The sequence below is a fragment of the Gopherus evgoodei genome, chromosome 12 (assembly GCF_007399415.2).
Source record: "Gopherus evgoodei ecotype Sinaloan lineage chromosome 12, rGopEvg1_v1.p, whole genome shotgun sequence".
Taxonomy (NCBI): domain Eukaryota; kingdom Metazoa; phylum Chordata; order Testudines; family Testudinidae; genus Gopherus; species Gopherus evgoodei.
This window is the reverse complement of record NC_044333.1, coordinates 23,263,282-23,284,343: the sequence shown is the minus strand read 5'-3', so window position 1 is coordinate 23,284,343 and position 21,062 is coordinate 23,263,282. Positions and strand designations below refer to the sequence as shown.

General features: G+C 40.8%; 1 protein-coding gene across 5 annotated transcripts in view; it reads right to left on the bottom strand.

Annotated features, from left to right (window-relative positions):
- Nucleotides 1–10,045, bottom strand: part of ZNF507 (zinc finger protein 507) — a 47,893-nt gene extending 37,848 nt beyond the window's left edge. For 4 of the 5 annotated variants that reach the window (XM_030581236.1, XM_030581238.1, XM_030581233.1 and 1 more), the window contains exons 1-2: nt 9,905–10,045; nt 2,193–4,324 (exon numbers count right to left, since the gene is read on the bottom strand). In XM_030581236.1, the coding sequence (XP_030437096.1) occupies nt 2,193–4,319 (2,127 nt within the window). In that variant the 5' untranslated portion in view covers nt 4,320–4,324; nt 9,905–10,045. The remainder of the gene's footprint in view (nt 1–2,192; nt 4,325–9,904) is intronic. The other variant, XM_030581234.1, reaches the window with a different exon arrangement.
- Between the last annotated feature and the right edge of the window lie 11,017 nt (nt 10,046–21,062).

Sequence of the window (21,062 nt, the reverse complement as noted above, 5' to 3'; positions counted from 1 at the left end):
TAAGTATAGACTCCATAAATACACAGTGGTCACTTCACGTTGCACTAACTTGCAAAGCTATTAACATTTACACATTAGTTCGTAAGTATTTGCAGAATGCCTCAGTTAACTGACTAACTGTACTATATATAAAATGCAAAATATGGTACTAAGATGACAATTCACTGAATGAAATGCTTTTGACTGTTTTAAAGAGTAGACGTTAGATATTTGACAAAGATATTAAATAGCAACAAGATTTTTTAAAAAGCAAAATCGATCAATAGAAAAAAGTGACCTGTTGAAGTAACTTCCTATACTTCTAAATGTAAAATAATTTTAAGATTAAACTTTTCTTCACATTCAGATATAATATAGTAATATACTGAAACTCTCAAAGAATAATAAAATTCTAATAGGAAGAATTTCTTCTCGATGGGGGGGGGATAGGAGGGAAATAAGAGAAAAGAGGACTGGGTAGCTCAGGTTATTGGTAATAGGATAGAGAAGCAATCAATTCTAATTCACAGGTTCAAATATGGACCAGGTCAGTAGTGCCTGTGTTTTCTTGTGATTATCCAGTGGCTTAGATGAAAGATGTCATTATAGTTTCTACTGACCATGACAAAAATTCTCAACTATGGAGGTGAAGTACTTTAATCTAAATGTTGTCCTCCCAAATTAGAATTGAACAGGACAAGTGGGCAAGTTTGCACTGCCCTTGCCTGTGCTGGTCCCAATTGTATGAATGACTGAAAGACTACAGTTACAAGTGCTACTGATATCTTTTCATAAGCACTAAATTCACATATAAATGCATCATCCTGCAACACTAATGTACTAAATAGAGAGGCAAAACTGTGACCGTGGCACAGTATTCAGCTCTGGAGTGTAATTTTTCAGATTTGGTCCTCTGCATAATATCTGTTACATAAGGCAGCAAGAGAATGAGAAAAAGAAATCTTTGTCTCTCAGCTGATTGTTCTGGGCTAACGTTTCTACAACAGCGGTTCTCAAACTGTGGGTCGGAACCCTAAAGTGGATCGGGACCCTATTTTAATGGGGTCACTAGGGTTTAGACTTGCTGGGGCCTGGGGCCAAAGCCTGAGCCCCACCACCCAGGGACAAAGCACAACAGCTTCAGTCCTGGGCGGCGGGGCTCAGGTTGCAGCTGTCCTGCCTGGGGCTGAAGCCCTTGGGTTTTGGCTCACTCCCTTCTTCCCCCTTCCCTACCTGGGGCAACAGGGCTCAGGTGAGTTCAGTCTCCACTCCTGGGGTCGTGTAGTAATTGTTGTCATCAGAACGGGGTTGTGATGCAATGAAGTTTAAGAAACCCTGTTTTAGAAGAACGATCTCTGGTTTTGCACCCACTCCCAATGAGGGGTCATGTTTGAGTCCCCTTTGAAGGTCTGATCTATTAGGTTATCTAGACCAGGGGTGTCTAACCTGTGGCTCTGGAGCCACATGTAGCTCTTCAGTTAATATGCGGTTCCTAGTGTAGAAACTGACTCTGAGGCTGGCGCTACTGGCACCAACGTTCCAATGGGCCAGGGGGTGCTCACTGCTCAACCCCTAGCTCTGCCACAGGCCCTGCACCAATTCTACCCCTTCCCATCCCCTCCCCTCAGCCTGCCATGCCCTCGCTCCTCCCCCCCACCCAGAGCCTCAAGCATACCACGAACAGCTGATCAGGAGGTGCGGGGAGGTACAGATCGGTGGGGCTGCTGGTGGGTGGGAGGCACTGGGAGCGGGGTGGGGGAGCTGATGGGAGGCTGCCAGCATATTACTGTGGCTCTTTGGCAACATACATTGGTAAATTCTGGCTCCTTCTCAGGCTCAGGTTGGTCACCCCGATCTAGACTATCCCCTCCCAGTGCTTCCATTCCCTCCTGTTATTGCTACAGGTTAACAGGCCAGAAGTAGTCCATTAATGGATCACTATGATGACTCTCAGTGAAAATGTAATATTTTTCACAAAGAAACCAAGGACACATAAAAGTAAATAACCCAAGGTTGCCAGACATGTGGCAAGAATACAGTAGTACAAGAGTAGTTCTAACAGTCTCCATTTGTAATGCCATTGCAGCCAAGGTGCCATACTTTGATAATTCCCGTGACTAACTTAGTTTAGTTAAAAGAAAGTAATAAAACAGTTAATTAGTAGCAAACACTTAAACTGCTATTCTAGAAAGATAAAAAGAAAATAACTTCACCTTATAATGAAAGGATTCTTCACATTGCTTACATTGATACATTCTGGTTTTGCAATGGTTGATCATGTGGCTTTCTAAATCTTTACTATTGTCAGCTATGTGCTCACAGATAGGACACTGATATGGTTGCCTTTGACGATGGACTCTCAAGTGTTGTTTTATGTAGCCCTTATTGCCACTGCTATAATGGCATAGGCGACAGCGGTATGGTCGATCTACATTGGGTATGTATTCTACCAGGTTACTTCCTGGCATGTTCATGTCATTCACAGGTTGACATTGTGCATTGTCCTGTAATTCTTTCAAAATGTCATCATCAGAAGCATTCTGATCTGTCCTCTCTCTCAATTTTTCAATTACTGTGAGCAGTGACATACTAATGCCCATTTTAATTGGTGCTTCTGATAGCTCTGTTTTGTCCTTCTGTAGCTCCATTATTGCACAGTCACTTTGGTTTAAACTAGTTAACTCCTCTGGAGGGTTTTTAAGTGACGATACCATTTTAGAATGGGCTGCACAAGTGCCATCCGTCTGTCTTTGTCCTGTATCTGCATCTAAAGAGTTTACTGCACTGAAGGCCCTAAAGCTGGATCTTGTTAGTTCTGCAGCTCTGATAGGCATTGTAACAAGAGCTTCTGCAGCTAACGAGTGCAGTCTTAGAGACTCCGAATTTGTTCTTCTTCGCACAGGAGGGGCATTTTCATCAGCTGCTATGCCTTTATTAGAGATTAAATCATTATCTTTCTTCTCAGTATTGCTCCATCCTATTATTACTTCTTCAATTTCATCTGAGTGATAAACTTCACCAGATCCTTCACACACAACCTGGGATTCCTCTGAAATTAATTTTTTCTCAGCTTCAATGTCAGTGTTCATTAGGAAAGGTTTCTGTAAAACAGTTTCTTCAGCACTTGGCAAGCGCTCTACTATTACATTAACATGACCTTTCTTATTTGGGCTACAGTTAATGATTTTCTGTGCTGATGAAAGTAGGCTATCAGTTATCAAATTATCTTGCTCTGTATCTGTATCCGATACGGTTTCCTCTAACAGTTCTCCAGTAGAGGAAAGGGCTGTTGATTGACTTAGGACCTCTTCCTCTTTTACATTTTCTACCACTGGTGGAGATTTACATGACAGTTGCTCAGAAGTACAAATCTGGAGTTGAAGAGAATGGTCACTATGGATGTCTAGTTCATTATTTTCTAGAGAGAGAATAATTGTATCCACACTATGAGGCGTATGAGTTACGGTTGCATCTGACAAGCTAGTAGGCTCATTTTCTTCTTCAAATATAGGATAGGAACAATCAACCTCACCTGCATGTTTCCATGCATGGGTTTTCAACATTCTTTGCTGACCACAAGTGTAGCTACAAATTAAGCACCGATACATGCCATACTGCTCATAAGTATACCATTTTCTCCTACCCATTTCAGCTATAGGAGTAGACTGAATTATGCCTTTACAGTCCAGATGCACTGCCTGATCAGTGCCTGCTTTGACACTTCCTCCCACTGACCCTTGCAAAGATGAAGTTGAGAGATTTACACATTGTTGCACTTTTGACTGTTTTTTGCCATCATTCTCATGCTGAATTCTGATATGAACTTCAAGTTCTTCTTGCTTTTTAGAAGCAAAATGGCATTCTGAGCACATTAATATCACTTCATTCTGTTGACTATGTTGTTTTATATGTTCCTGTAGTATAGAAAGAGATGGTGATAGAAATTTACATATGCTACACTGGTAGCATATAACCTTTCTTTTACTTTGTGGAAGACAATTGGTTACATAATCTGCTTGTAGCTCATCAGTCTTTTTAATGCCAATAACAGGCAGCTCCATTGTTTTAGCTGGGATCTCACAAATTTCTTGTGTTTCAAAAGATGGTGTAGAAGCATTAGGATGGGAACGTTTTTTCCCTATTAAAAGGCATCTCTGTGACTTCTCACTTTCTACTATCTTGCTTAATTTTTGGATAACATGGATTAGAGGATCAGTTTTACATTTTCTATGATCTTCACTGCTTTCCAGTGTTGAGCCAATGACTGTTTCAGAAATCAGTACAGCTTCCTGTTCCCCAATATTTGGTACCAATACTGCAATACTGCTTCCCTCTTCCATAATATCTGAAAAAGTTTTATGAAATGGAACATTAGCTTATTTAACAAGCACAAAGATAGAAATATGTAGTCACTTCTGATAAATATTTAACTTCCTAATTCTACTAAAATGGTAGCCTAAATTCATTAATATTCTAATAATATTCCAGTTTTAGACTATAGAAAATCAGAAACCTGGAAGGCCTTATACACACAGCATTTTGGATACCATGTTACATTTTGACAGAATATTTGCAGCACCTTTTCATGTTAGCCTACATCTGAATGCTTCAAACTACAAAGGTATGGAATGGCAGAGTGAGCTAATGATTTTCACAGGTAAGTTGGTTTGTATTGTTGTGGATATTGTCTATTTCCCCACCATGATCACCACCATCTGAACACTAGAAACCCTACCTAAAGATACTGATTTTAAATTAATTCAGCACATTTAAATTAAAAAAGCAAGTCTCAATCTGGCATGAAGACCTACTCTTTAAATACTAAGTGCATCAAGTACAGTTTCTACTGATTAGATGAAGTCTTCTGAAATGAATGTAGGTTTGTAACAAAACACTTCAGAATATAACTAAAATTTCAGCACGAAATGGTTCTACTAAGCATTACCTGCATTAATCATTTAGGTATGGCTTTATTTATTAAGATAGTACAAATGTAAAAAAAGCATATTTCTCAGCACAAGACTAATTTTCTAAGATAGCAAGGCAATATCAGCTGAACTGTAAAGCTCTACTGGTAGTGAGCATTTCTGAACAATCACAGAATCTGTGTTTTAAGAATTGTATAGTTCTGGAAACAGCAGGCAATAACTGTTTCCCTTTTTACTTCCTTTTAAAAACATTAACCATAAACCACAGACCATAATGTGGTGTGGTCAGAGGTTTAAAAAGTGGCCATATTTAAGCACAAACATGGTTTGAGATTATTGACTGGGGGAAAAAAAACCAGAATGGGAATTGAATGCAGCACCATGTTTATAATATTACACCTCATGTGGAGCTGATTCTTTTATTCTCATTATTTTCTCCTGTAATAAAAGTTCTTTAAGCCAAATTAAACCTTCAGTTAAACCTGTGAAATTCCAGTATCTTCCAATTAATTACACTCAGTACATATCTCTGATGTAACAGGAGGAAAAGATTGGCTCTAATAGGAATAAAAAACAGTATAAGCTGAATTTTCTCACTAAAGACAGTAGACATGATGCTAAGTAAACACAAGGAGCAGGTAATATGACACCATTTTTGCACAGTAACTTCTTAGAGCAGGACCACACTACAAGTCAGTTGAAGTGTCTTTTAATAAAAGTATCCAATTGTCTGGGGCTTAGAACTTGTCAAACAAGTTACTCATGTACACATAGTATTTTTAGTCAATTGCAGAAATTGGATTGAGCTTTTTAGTTTAAGAACAGAACAAACAGCACACAGCACCACAACTTTGGGCTCGTATTTAGAACTGGGGAAGATGCTTTTTGTTCATGAGAGACAATAAAAACTGCATCCTGTGCTGAATTAATATGCAGCTGTAGAAACTTATTTGCAGAGGATACAGTTGTTAGAATTAAAAAGAAGCATTTTCAAATGATGTGTACTGAATTTTAAATATTCTATTTACAGATCTCAAATATGAACGAGAGAACTTTTTTTAATCATATAGCAGAACAATACAAAAGTGAAGATTTTATAATAAAGAATCAGCTTCTATCCCCATGTAGCGTGTAGGAAACATTGCTTCAATATAACTGAAAGAGACACGTAGCTCAATAGTCTGTTCATGCCAGTTCTTCTGATGCAACTCCAGGTACACAAAAGTTCTGCTGTAGGTACACCTCAGGAAACTGAAAAAATACCACTCCGGCTCTTCACATATCCAGAGTGGATAGTTGACATTAAGGGGGTAGACAAGAATCTATATGCAGATAAGAATCATTAAAGTCCAGTGCAGTAGCACTATGATGGTAAATTGAAAATATTAATTCAAGTAAGATTGGTTTGAAATTGAACCTTTTGCTGCAGTTCACTGTGATTCATTAAGAGGGAAATTAAGCCAACCTTAGCCTTGGCAACAGTAATGGTTAGTAAAATAAAATTACAAAAAGTTTTATTTTTGTCCAACACATGGGAAAACTAGCTTCCTTTCACATTTTGTCATTTTTTAATACCATTATTGTAGCCAATGCTACAGTTCGCTTACACATTCCCTTCCCTTACATTATAAGAATCTTTCTGAGAAAAAGTCATAGTTAGAGAATATGGTCTTTTTTGAAAAGCTAGACTACAGTTTTGTTCCAATATTTTTCCTCATGTTCTGTAGTGGACGTATGTATATTTCTTACCTTGCCACGTGTGTTTCTGAGCACATACTGATTTTTATTTGATATGTCAAAAAGGGAAATACATGCAGTACTCTGCACTGCGGTCAATGGTAGTTGCACATTACTGCCAATTTATGGTTATTAAGGTTTGTAGTAGTACTTCTCTATTTTAAAAGTTTTACACATTATTAATTTGAGGATTTATTTAACTCAGATGAAAAGTTTCCTCCATGCTAAATCTTGGATTCTGCTATCACAACTCAATTTCCTCAGTACAGAAGATAAAACCATTTGATTAAATAAATTAAAGTAAGTGTGAATTTCACAGTTTGGAGTTTTTTCAAATGATTTCAGTGGGACTACTTCCCGGATTAAAGTTAAGCATGGAGTAAATGTTTGCAAGACCAGAACCTTTGTAGGATTTGGGGGGGGGGGGTTGTTTTGTTTTTTTGTATTTTTTTGTAAGAAAGTTTTAGAGAGACATAAATAAAATGTAACTTTTATTTGCAAACAGCTATAATAGTAGATGAGTGGTTAAAGAAAAAAATTAGAGAGAGCAGATTGTCCCAAACGAGAAACTATTATTGTATTCAGGTACTTGCTATACAAATTTATCTCTCTGACAACAGCTACAAACTTTTTCCTTGAAGTATTTCAAATGTATAGGTCATAACACCAGTCCCCACAGAAATGCTGACCAGAGATACTTCCCCTTCAGTTTACTATTCAGTTTATATTGACACCTGATTAGTTTATTTAAAATGCAATTATGGTTTTTCTATTGTAAAAATGCTGAAGTTGAGAGACTCACAAGAAGATGTGGAGAAGAGTTTCTAATTTTCTACAGATACACGAAGATACTGCCCTTTCAAAAATAAGACTATTTTTGTCTTTAAGACATTTTATTTAAATAGTAGCATTTTCTAAACCTTTAAGTTCTATAAAGATTTAAGTTCTTATTTACTAGAAGCATGTATGCTGAGTTCAAGCCATGTCAGATATTACATATATTATTCAGGCCTAATCTGAAGCTATCTAGTTTGCAAATTAATTCCAGATTAGGCCTGAATAAAGACTGGGAGTGGCTGGGTCATTACATAACCTAAACTTAATTTCCTCAATACTAATTTTACTCACACCTTCTTGTCAACTGTCTGTAATGGGCCGCTCTCTTACCACTTCAAAAGTTATTTCTCCTCCCTTGGTATCCTGCTGTTAATTGATTTATCTCGTTAGACTGACTTAACACTTGGTAAAGCACCCCACATCCTTTCATGTATTTATACCTGCTCCTGTATCTTTTACTTCATACATCTGATGAAGTAAGTTCTAGCCCATGAAAGCTTATGTCCAAATACATTTGTTAGTCTCTAAGGTGCCAAAAGGACTCTTTTTTTATATATATATTTACAAGCTGAAAGAAAAAGAAAGAAAGAAAATGTTTTATTCTAGATTCTGTTTTGCAGTGGAGTAATCTTGAAGAGACCTTTTTTTCACTAAAAATTGCAAAAAAAAGTTCAAACCTTAATTACTGCATCAGTAACGCTTAGACAAAAGAGAAGGCCCCAATCTTGTAATCACATCTATTAGTGTGAACCCATACTCTACATGTAGCCCAGTTAAATGCAAGGATTTACCGATACTGCCTATTTGCAGGATTTGGAGCTATGGGAAATTTCTCCAGACTGAAGTAGCGAAATGTACATGAGTGAAGTGCGTATTTCAAAAGGCATGACTAAGTTAAGGGCATTTGAAATGAAAGTTAGGTTTAGGTAAGGCCAACTATTGCTTAACACAATAGTGTAAAGCAAAAGCCATCACAACATCCTTTATAAATCCCATAAGTAGGAAAACTATCATGAGAATTTCACTTTTACCAACTATTGATTTTATTACTTAATTTTCAGAAACCAAAGCTATTGACATAGCAAAATCCTTGAGACTGATATCAACCCAACAGTTGTGAAAAGTTACTATACATCCAGGTTTTCCTGGACATTGCCTCTTTTTTGAGATTCCATCTCTCTCTGCCTGGATTTTTCAAACAACAGGAAATGTCCTGGATTTTTGCAGAGCAGATGCTGCATCTTAAAGCCCGGATTGGTCCACTTCCCAATTGTTCCCACCCCTACATTGGCAGCTGATTGATTCATTCCTCTACAACAACAGCGGCCGTGGCAGGCTCCAGCTCCCAGCCCCAGGCAGGGGGTCCCCCTGGGAGATGCTGACTGATGGCTGTTGCTACTTCCTAGGCTTGTACCAGCTGCCCATCCATCCTGACAGGGAGCAACACTATCCTCCACCTCCAGTGAGTACCCCTACCACAGGTACCCTCTTCAGCTCTCTCCACCCCCTTTGTCCTCTTTTGGGGAATCTGAAATATGGTAACCCTGTGTGACACGTTTCTCAAATCACTCCCTCTCCAAAGGGGAGGTGGGCTGGAGTACAGCACTAGTTTGGTTTTCTTACTTCTGCATTTCAAAATCACTGACTGAAACTAATATTAATCAGATTTGGTACATTAAGATTATTGCCTCAACTGCACTTTGGTTTCAGTAGCTGGTTGCTCTCTTCTCCCCTGCAGGGACTGCTGGAACAAGCCAGGCTTGTTTTTTCCCCAAACTCCTATCCTGGTGGAATGCCATGGTAACGTGGGGGTTGGGGGAGGTATATCTACTCCGCCAGGGACTCTTACAAACCTTCCCATTTAGCTCATTATTTATCAACCTTCCTCTCCTAGTTAGACCTCGTGCAACCAACCACCTGTCCAGCTTAGTCACCACCACCCCAGTCACCCATGCGGCAAACCCATCTCCGGGACAGGGAGAGAAGAGGCACAAGTAGCCGCCCAGGGCAGAAAACACCGTACAGGCTGCGTGAGGTGCGCGAACCCTAGGTTACGCTAAGGGGAAGGGGCAAGGAGGGCGCTGGGCGTTATGTAGAAAGCAAGTGCCTGAATTCAGACCCCGATACGGGGCGCGGGCAGCAGGCGAAGGCCGAGAGGGCGGTGATGACCCCAGTTACACCGCAGGGGCGCTTGGGGAAGAGGGTTTTCCCCGACAGATGGGAGGAGGGGACAACCTGGGGGAGAGGCCTCGGGTTGAGGCAAGCGAGGTTTGTGGGAGACTAGGGGGCTGCGACGTGCCGCGGGAGGTGATAGCTGCGGAGCCCAAAGTCTGAGCCGAAGGGGGGGTTCCACGATATGCACATGGGCTCCGCTTCCTGGCGCTCTGCTGCCGCCTCCTTCCCTCCCGCACTCCGTTACTCACACGCTACCTGCCGAGTCCTCCGCGGGACAGGCCGCTCCCCGCCACGTCTTCTCGCTTCTCTCGGACCGGCGTTGCTGAAAGCTTTTTTGTTTTTTCCTCCCTCGGAACACTGCTTCAAAATGGCGATGATGGAGACGGGATCACGTGACCGTTGAGCCAGATCAGGTGATCGAAGAGTGAAAGTCCCTGTCAACTCTTCCTCCTTCCTGTTACCATAGAGACGAGGGCTGGCTCCAGGGTGAAGGATAAGTCAAGGGCCCTGCTTACAGAAGGGCATAGGCAGCACCATAAGGTGTCACCTGGGAGCCCCATAGCCAAGGGGCAAGCTCAGCGCCCCTGCACAGACTTCAGCAGCCACAGTCGCCCCTCTCCCCCTGTACACTGACATTCAACATCGACACTCGCCCCTTCAGCATCCACGCTTGCCCCTCACCCTCGTACACTGACATTCAACATCCACACTCGTCCCTTCAGCATCCACGCTCACCCCTCACCCTCGTACACTGACATTCAACATCCACACTCGTCCCTTCAGCATCCACGCTCGCCCCTCACCCCTGTACACTGACATTCAACATCCACACTCGTCCCTTCAGCATCCACGCTCGCCCCTCACCCTCGTACACTGACATTCAACATCCGCACTCGTCCCTTCAGCATCCACGCTTGCCCCTCACCCCCATACACTGACATTCAACATCGACACTCGCCCCTTCAGCATCCACGCTCGCCCCTCACCCTCGTACACTGACATTCAACATCGACACTCGCCCCTTCAGCATCCACGCTCGCCCCTCACCCTCGTACACTGACATTCAACATCCACACTCGTCCCTTCAGCATCCACGCTCGCCCCTCACCCCCGTACACTGACATTCAACAGCCACACTCGTCCCTTCAGCATCCACGCTCGCCCCTCTCCCCCTGTACACTGACATTCAACATCCACATTCGTCCCTTCAGCATCCACGCTCGCCCCCTCCCCCTGTACACTGACATTCAACATCCACACTCGTCCCTTCAGCATCCATGCTCGCCCCCTCCCCCTGTACACTGACATTCAACATCCACACTCGTCCCTTCAGCATCCATGCTCGCCCCTCTCTCCCTGTACACTGACATTCAACATCCACTAGGATGATCAGACAGCAAATGTAAAAAATTGGTACGTGTGTGTGTAATAGGAGCCTATATAAGAAAAATACACAAAAATCAGGACTGTCCCTATAAAATTGGGACATCTGGTCACCCTAACATCCATGCTTGCCCCTCCAGCATCCACGCTCGCTCCTCACCCCCTGTACACTGACTTTCAGCACCCACACTCGCCCCCGCCCCTTCAGCATCCATGTCCATTTGCCTACCCATTGCTATTTCTTTTTCCATTGCTGTATTCTCTTTCTTGATTTTCCTCCTGGTCAATATTAGAATGAGGCATGGAGATTACATGTGCATCTCCCTACTGTCTTCCCTGAGTTCCTAGTTTAAAGCTCTTTTAATCAGTTGTACCAACCTCCATCCCAGAAGTCTATGTTCCTCCGTACTCAAGTGGAGTCCACCCCAGGAGGACAGTCCTCTGTCCAGTGGTCAAACATCCCAAAGAACTCTTTGTAGCACCACTGCGTGAGCCATCTGTTCATCATGATCTTGTGTTGGCTTCATTCTCCTCTAGGGATAGGTAGAATCCCACTGAAGATCACCTGAGCCTCCATTTCTTTAAGTGTCTTCCCCAGTCTGACGTAGTCTCCCTTTATGCATACCAGCAAGAATCTAGCAGTATCGTTTCTTCCATGTGAAGGACAATCAATGGATTCTTTCCTGCTCCAGTTAGGATCCTCTTCAGCCTCAGATCCACATCCCATACCTTAGCTTCCACCAGACAGCATCCCTTTCTGTTCTCCAGATGAGCTCTGGTGACAGGCCTCGGTCTTCTTAGTAGGGAGTCACCAATCTTGTAGACTTGTCTCTTTTTGGTGCTGGTGCGATTCTCCAGCCTTCCTGTTCGTTCTGGCTGCAAGTCCTTGTGTCTTTTGTCCTCTATCCTCCTGGGGCTCTGAACTCTGGCTGTCTCCATTGACTTTTCCTCTCCTTGTAGAAAGAGCTGCTCCTCTCTTGCTCCTTGCCCATCTACCTTCTGTTACTGTGTGCTGTACCCCTTCTTCATTTTTCAACTCAACAGTCCTGTTCCTGAGCTCTATTTACTGCTGATGGAATTCTGCACCAAAAAATTAAAATTCTGCACACTATTTTAAAATTCTGCAAAATTCTACATATTTTATTTGTCAAAATAACATACTATAATCACACCAGTTTCAATTATTTTTGGTCATTTATTTCAAAATACCTGTCAGCAAGTATGTCTGTAATAATACAGACACCAAAAGGATTCAGGAAATGTTTTTTTACAAATAGATTCCTTACTAGGCATATTAATACAGAGCTCTGAGTAATAATTCATTTAAACTACAGTACAGAACCATATTTCCCACATCCCTCAAAAGCACTGCAAAGACTTGGGGGAGTCAGTAGTAATGGAGGAGCTGAGGGAGAGGGAAGTAAATTGCTGGGAAGAAGCCTGGTTGTGAACTCGGATGGTTGTTGAGTATGGGTGGGAAAAGTATGGAACAAGTGTTTTTGGGGGGTGGAGAGGGATTGTTAGGGATCTTCTCCTATGCAGACCCTGGCTGATCCCTAACATCTACCGTTCAGACAGGCACATGTTTTCCTGTCCCCATGTGTTCCTGCACCTCCATGGTCCTAGCACCCCTGTCTATATGTGTCCCTCCACCCCCCTTCAGACACTTCATCCCCATGTGGCATTCATTAAGTTAGATGTTCAATTGCTACTAAACTTTTTGGTGAAAACTGAAACAAAAAGTCATTTAGTACTTCTGCCATTTCCATATTTTCTGTTATTTTTTCCCCCCACCCCACTCCCATTGAGTAACTGGCCTATCCTGTCCCTGGTCTTCCTCTTGCTTCTAATGTATCTGTAGAATGTTTTCTCATTACCCTTTATGTCTCTAGCTAGTTTAATCTCATTTTGTGCCTTGGCCATTCTAATTTTGTCCCTACATACTTGTGTTATTTGTTTATATTCATCCTTTGTAATTTGACATAGTTTCCACTTTTTGTAGGGCTTTTTTTTGAGTTTCAAATCATTGGAGATCTCCTGGTTAAACCAGGGTGGTCTCTTGCCATACTTCCTATCTTTCCTATGCAATGTCCCTTTGAAAAACTGGCAACTCTTCTTTGAACTTTTCTTCCTCTTAGACTTGCTTCCCATGGGCTCTTACCTGCCAATTCCCTGAGTTTGCTAAAGTCTGCCTTCTTGAAATCCATTATCTTCATTGTGCTGTTTTCCCTCCTACCATTCCTTATGGCCATATGCTGCCACTTTGAATTCACTCAAGGGCCGTGCTGCTCATTTTCATTCACTATTTGCTGCTGGGGTGGTGTAAAAAGAGTCAAAGTAAGGACAGAATCTGGCCCATGATATCTATATCCATATTACTAGCTAATCAGCTCATAGCAGTTGTTTTACCTAACTGCTGGCCCACTGCCAAAAGAAGATTGCAGAATGGATGAAATAAAGTTGATTAAAAGTGAACCCAGATAAGAAAGAGGTATTTTTAGGTGGCATGTGAAACAGCTGAAGGAAGTTGCCTATACTTTGGCAGCTCAATCTATCAATAGGTTCTGGCCCAAGTATTCTGATTGGGCTGGCATCTTGGGGTTCTGGTTATTGTGAGCTGAGCTTGGGATTGTGGGCATGCATAAATACTTCTAAATTCAAGCCTGGAAAATGCTATATTGTTATGTTATTTATATAAAAAAAAGAAATGCCTTTATTTGAATTCTATATTCAGTTCTTGCTATGGTTTCAAACAAAATCTTGCAGAAATAGAGAAATTCGAAAACAGGCAACATAATTATTAGACACACAGAAACTTCTGTGTCAGGAGAGAATGAAGACTGGAACTGTGACACTTAGAGATGAGATATTAGGTGGAATATGATAGAGATATTCCAAATAATAAATGATATAAATATAGTAAATTGAGAGCTCTTATTTTCTTATAGTATAAGAACAATGAAACACTAAATGAAATGTAAATGGCACATGTTTAAAACTGATAAAAGGAACAATTTTTTTTACACAATGCATAATTAACCTTTGGAACTCATTGGTGCAAGGTATCATTGAAGCCAACAGCTTAGTAGGATTTAAAAAATGGATTAAACGTCTATATGGATAATGAAAACATCCACAGCTACATTAGATGGGATTAAAAGATGTTTCAAGCATTAAACCAACCCACTAATTGACAGGGGTTAGAGTGACTCTTCCCTTATGAGCTGGTGAGTCTAACTTGCCACTCTGAGTATTATTTTGCAGTTTTCCTTGTGGCATTTGGTACTGGCACAACTTGGATCCTGGACTAGAAACACTACTGGTCTGATCCAGCCCAGTGTTTCATATATTTCTATTTTATATTCCTAAGTATTAGTTACATTTTTGTTAAGGCACCTGGAGGCCTTTGGGCTTGGATATGGAGACATTAAAATTGAATTGAATTGAATTTACATTATTTAAATAGATTATTCAGATTTACACAGACATTTCTTAATATTCAGCTTTTCTAATCCCAAAGTAGTGATATTTCAGCTGCAACAATGACATCTAGGGACTGATTTCTATTAATTTAATATTAGATATGTATCTCCCATTTTTGGAAGAGACAAGCACTAATATGTTGACTAAATCAAAATTACAGAATTTACTAAAAAGCTGTAAATCTGATATGTGCTGAAAGTTATAACTTAGAATAACAATGGCATTTTACCTTTTTCTTTTCTGTTTTGTTTTCCCTTACTTCTGGCATTTAATGATGTTCTTTATTTTTAAATAGCAAAACAATGAATCTGTCTGGCTACTGTATATGTTTTTTTTCCCCATGACATTAACAAATAGGCTTCCCCCACCCAATAAATTGTTTCCCCTTTTTTGTGACTTTTCTTGTTTGTTTTATCTGTTCTTAAAACACAATGGATCAGTTTTTCATACGACTTTATTCTGGCTTCTAAAATCACATCCAAAGTATCACTTGGTAGGTATAATTGTTGCATGTACAAACCTTGCATTTGTACTGGAGATGGGCCTGAATCAAAATCCCAGAGTCAAATGCAGATCCAAATGTAAACCTTGTGGTGCAGGACCTCCTCTGATTTTTGTACAAATGCATTTTTTGCACATTCAAACAATTATATGAACAAAACATGCAGTCACAATATTAGAAGTGACTTTAGAAAATTTGTCCCAGTATTTGCATTCTTGCTTTTCTTCTCTTGTATCATATGTTATCTGACCACATGTCACATACTTTGGAATTGATATTTACATAAAATATAGTCTGTTTTTTCTTTCCCTTCAATTTCTTTACTCACATTTATAACTCAGTCTCAAACTTCTGAGATGATCAGCTGTTCTGCTAGATTCCGTTGATTTGCCATTCAGTAATAATGTACAATATTGTCTTTAAAGTGCTGACTTTTCAGTGAGACCAAAAAGAAGAGAGTCTGATAAGAAACACTTCTGAGTAAAAGTTAGGGAAGGGCTAATGCAAAAGTAGGAAAACTGTGGATTCTGTTGGCCGAGGTGAAATCCTAGCTCCGCTGAAGTCAATAGCAAAACTCCTGCTGACTTCAGTGCGGCAAAGATTTCACCCCAGTTTCTTAGGTATGAGCTAGCTTTTTTGCCACTTAGTTGTTCTAAATATAGGGAAAGGCTCATTGCTACCTCAGTCTTTGTCCTTAGTATTTTAGCATCTCACGGCTGGGCCCATGAACCGAGAGATCATGACTGAGTTTCCAGCCATGAGGAAGACAACTTGAGGAGTGTAATTTATTATACTTCTAAGAAGAGAGAGAAAATCCAGGAGGACTGAGAAGAAAAGTTTAAGCCTTAAACTGCTGGGGACTCCAAACTTTAAAACTAGTGATGTGTTTTCAGTTAATATGTCAGGCAATGGTTTGGAGGCTGACTTTGAAAGAGACAGTGTGACATGAAAACGCTCTTGATGAGATTACAGTTGAAGCACTGAAAGTTGTAAACTGAATAGGAGTCAGGAAGAAGTTACTTCCTTAATTTATTGTCTGGCTGGAAACAGAAGGAGAGAAACCAGAGCAAGTGAACTGAGAACACTGTGGGATTTGTAGAAGGAAACAGCTTTCTGCCAAACTACCTAGAACAGGGGTTCTCACAACAAACTTTTTGATGGCCTCAGAATGCGGCAACTAACTCTTGCTGAGGGCTGCTCTCTCACTTTTTCCTAAAATACTGAATTAGCTTTAGGAAAAACAAGTAAATCCGCACATATGTGCCCAAATCATTGTAATTTTTTATGTAGGATTTTTTTGCAGACTCAATAATAAAAATAATGTACAGTTTTCTCTATTCTTTATGGAACCTAAACAGAATAGAAATACAAATCAGGCACTTTGCACTTTTTTGTCTTTTTTCTTGTTTCTTTTGCTTTTTTAGTTGCTTTTTTAAAGACTTGCTAGAGAGTAAGTCTGTTGTGAAAAGTGATATTAACAAACATACAAATACCACTTTTCACAGCAGACTTACTCAGTCCTGGGTACAAATTAAGCCCTGGATGGGGAGTGGGTACAGAGGCAATGGGGGCCAGTGGTGATGAGGCATGGGGGGAGGCAGCGAGGGCTAGGGTGATGGGAGAGGGGGGTGGGTGAGATTGGGGGCCAGAGCCTACCACTGCGCAGCCAGGGGACAGAGCCTGCCACCCCATGGCTGGAACGTGCTGCCCACCACCCAAGGGCTGAACCCCAACCCCACCGAATCTGGGAAGGTGACGAACTCACTGGCTGCTTGCTCTTCCAGCTTTTGTGTCTCCAGACGGGGGCAGTGCCTAACCACTACTGAAGCCTCCTGCTCCCTCCCCATCACAGCCCAGGCAGCTGTGGCTGCAAGAAAAGCCCCTGATGGCCACAAACAGCTATGGTGGCCGCATTTGAGAAACTCTGGCCTAGAATGCAAGTCAAGCCGCTGAGACCTGGTATAGCTAGGAGGTAAACCCTAGCTGACCTCCCTCTCCCCCTCCTCCAAAAAAGTGAGATAAGTTACCTTTTTTTCTCCAGGAGATAAGTAATCTTTCTGCTTTTAAGTCCATATTGCTATAAGTATAAAAACAAAATGGTAGAAGATTTCATGGTAGAAGATTATATATTTCTAGTTCTGCTGTGAGTAGAGGAAGAGAGCTTTTGAGATGATTTTAAATGGAACTATTAATACCAATTGTGACTTTGAGTGCTGCTTCTTATCTCCCAATTTGTTTAAAACCAAACCAGAATTTCCTGTGGGAAACAGAAAGTGGACTCAAAAGCATTAGGTGTAGACCCTATCCTGCATGTTATATCTGCTGAATGCAGGAGAAGGGGGTTACAGCTCCCTGATTCTGTGGGCTGGTCTGTGCCACTGCTAGCCCTAACCCCAATCTCAGCTCCAGCCCCAGAGTGAGTTAGAGCAATCAAGAGATCTGAGGGTCAGTGGACTCTGCCCTGCCCTGTCCACATTTCTGACATGGCCCCTTCAGGTGTGGAAGTTGGCATAAGAGCCAATTCTGCTGGCTCTATACCAAATGAAAGCTCTTCTCACTGGGGAAGTTCTCAGTTGACCAGTTACAGCTATAATTTGGGACACGGAGTTTTGCCATTGACTTCAGTGGAGCTAGGATTTCATCCTGGCCAATAGAATCCACAGTTTCCTTACTTTTGCATTAGTTTAATTCAAAGCTGGCTACGTGTGTTTGTGTGCACACATGTATGTTGGGGGAACAGACCTGTCTTGCAGAAGAACGAATCAAGAGGCATGACAGGGAAATCTTTACTGCTGACTTGGTGTTGGGGCATCTCCACAGAGAGCAGGAACAACATATTGTGGGACAATATATGACATAGCATGGGCAGTGTACAGGGACTCATGCATTATGAAGCATATTGGAGTATACAGCAATGATACAAAACTACCGCTAAGGGTGTTTTTTCTTTCTCTTTTCTTCATTCAGTGGAAATTCAGAAGTGTCCTCAGCATTCTCAAGAGGAATTAGCTGTGTGTAATGCAAATGTTATATCTGGTGCAGACTGATCCCAGTTGTTATGTTTGCCATTGACGCATGCCCTAATGACTGCCTTCAATGTTTTTTTAAATGTACAGGAGAATTCGTTTGGAATGATAAGCTGTGGTAAATCTGGGATCACAGCCAAGTTTCTGAGTTATATATCTGAAATATTTCACATACAAAAGGGAATCCCCTAAAAAGGCTTAGAAGCCCTGGGTTTCTATATCTGTCTAGTATTCCTGTTACTAATTTGGTTGCTTACTATTTGTATAGTTTCACATAACTCTCTTCCTGTGGTAAATCAATTAACATAGACTAAAATATGTTAATTTCTGGTGCAAAGGAGAACTCTATTGCATTTTATGTCCTAAAATAATTCCTGAATCCTGATAGTTTGGATTTGCAGAACATTGAAATCTAGCAAACGAAGCATGATTTAACATTACTTGTTATCTATAATAAGTATAGGCCAAAACAGTTTTCAGACTGTGGACTGTGGACCTCTGAGGGTCTGCCTACTATGCCTAAGGTTTCCAAAGGGGTCTGCACCTCCATTCAAAATGTTTTAGGGGTCCACAAATGAAAAAAGGTTGAAAACCACCAGCCCAGAATACACAAGACTGAGGTAAGTTTCCTGCTCAAGATTACTATGATGGTAATCTAAAATAGTTCCTTGTAGTCAAGTAAAAATTACACATACTTCTGGGCCTCAATACATTAGATCACCTTATATTTAATGCACAAACTATCTGCGGCAAGAAATAAGATGCTGGTTGAAATGTGCTAATGTATCTTCCACAGCTGGGTCCATTTCAAGATAACCAATGGGTACTGTCAAATATTTAGTCTTCAGAATATCATACATTGGGGCTAAAAGGTCAACTTCAACTTGCATATGTTGGTATTCTAGAACAGCTTAATAGATACTTTGTTCTTCATTGCAAATGGTTGAGGAAAGAAACTCCTGCTGTCAAAGATTCACTAGGCTAGGCATCCACTATGGTCAGAGCTGGGCATTAGCCATCAAAGATTTCCTTGTATTCGTAGTTAACCGTGACTTCTCTGTGTGGGGTCAAACAGTCCTAGAGTCCATTTCACAAATGAAACACTCTTCCACTGCTGAATACTGTGTTTCTATGAAGGTGCAGTTGATGTACTGTAGCCGACTATCATCAGAGGGGTAGTCGACTGTTCTCATTGGGCCAAATCTTGAGGCACTTTTTCAGTTTTCCTCAGGTAAATTCCCATTGACTAGTGTAATGCTTGTGCATTGATTTCAGTGACAGTTTGCCTGAATAAGGACTCAGTTAAAGCTGAGTAAGTACCTCAGGATTTGGTTAATCAGCATTTTAGTTACAATAAAGAGTCCTGTGGCACCTTTATAGACTAACAGATGTGTTGGAGCATAAGCTTTCGTGGGTGAATACCCGCTTCATCAGACACATGTAATGGAAATTTCCAGAGGCAGGTATAAATATGCAGGCGAGAATCAGTCTGGAGATAACGAGGTTAGTTCAATCAGGGAGGATGAGGCCCTCTTCTAGCAGTTGAGGTATGAACAACGAGGGAGGAGAAACTGCTTTTGTAGTTGGCTAGCCATTCACAGTCTTTGTTTAATCCTGAGCTGATGGTGTCAAATTTGCAAATGAACTGAAGCTCAGCAGTTTCTCTTTGAAGTCTGGTCCTGAAGTTTTTTTTGCTGTAGGATGGCTACCTTAAAGTCTGCTATTGGGTGGCCAGGAAGGTTGAAGTGTTCTACAGGTTTTTGTATATTGCCATTCCTAAATCTGACTTGTGTCCATTTATCCTTTTACATAGGGACTGTCCAGTTTGGCTGATGTACATAGCAGAGGGACATTGCTGACACATGACGTGTACATAATTACAAGGGACCAAGAGTCCTTGTGGCATCTTAGAGACTATCATAAATGTATTTTGCGGATACAGACTAACATGGCTGCTACTCTGAAACCTATATAATTACAGTTAGCTCTAAATGGACACCGGCAAGCAGTGAGATGTATGAATGAAGTGAGAATGGAAGCTGAAAATAAAGGGATGGCTAAGAGAAAACAGGATTTAAAGTTATGAAGGCATTCTAACATTCAATTTTTCCAGATGAACCAAATATCTTTTCTAGTGTTTGCAGTTAGTGGGTCCACTTTTCAAACATATATGTCAATAAATCTCCAATTACTTACCATGCTCGGTGATTGCCATGCCTGTGTCATTGAATTGAATGCAAGGTAGTTGACTAAACTGGATGGTTTCCTGATGGTCAGAGTCTATACTCCAGGAACAAAGACTTTTAACCACTTTAAGACAAGTTTAGCCTTTACTATCTGCTTGAAGACTTCTTGTAAATGTTTTTAAGAACTGAGTCAAAGTTTGTGAATCTTCTGTAATGCTAACAGGTGCAGTAATTAATCCTGACAAATCAGTATTTGTGTGGCCATTTACTTCTGCGCAAACTGAACCAGATACTCAGCTAATGCAAACAGCATAGCTCCACTGAATGTGTCACGAGTACAAAGAGGATGTACAATGCTAGCAAAGCAGAATGGTAAACATCATCTTAGGCTCATATAGACATTGTTAGATTAACAGATGCAAAAATCAGAAGTGTTATATAAATAGATATGTATGATGAATTACTTGTAGGTAAGTGGATGTGAGATGAAAGGAGAGTAAGTAGTTCTTATTGATCCTAAACTGATGTAATGTACATGTTGAGAGGGACAGGAGATGTAAATTACAATAACCTAGAGTATCTCTAAACATAAGCTTTCTTAGCCTAGTCTCTGAATTTGGCCCTTTGTACGTGTGTGTACGCGTGCGCACACACCACAAGTGTTCGGTATGTGTCAGCAGTTTCTTGAGAATAACAACAACTTCAAGAATCCTTCTTTTATAGTACGTTTTCCATAGCTTGTGTTTCTGTGAAATTTTCTCCCAAGGCAAATATTTTTGCTATGTGAATTTGAGTTTGGGATTCATGTAGAGAATGTTATGTAGAG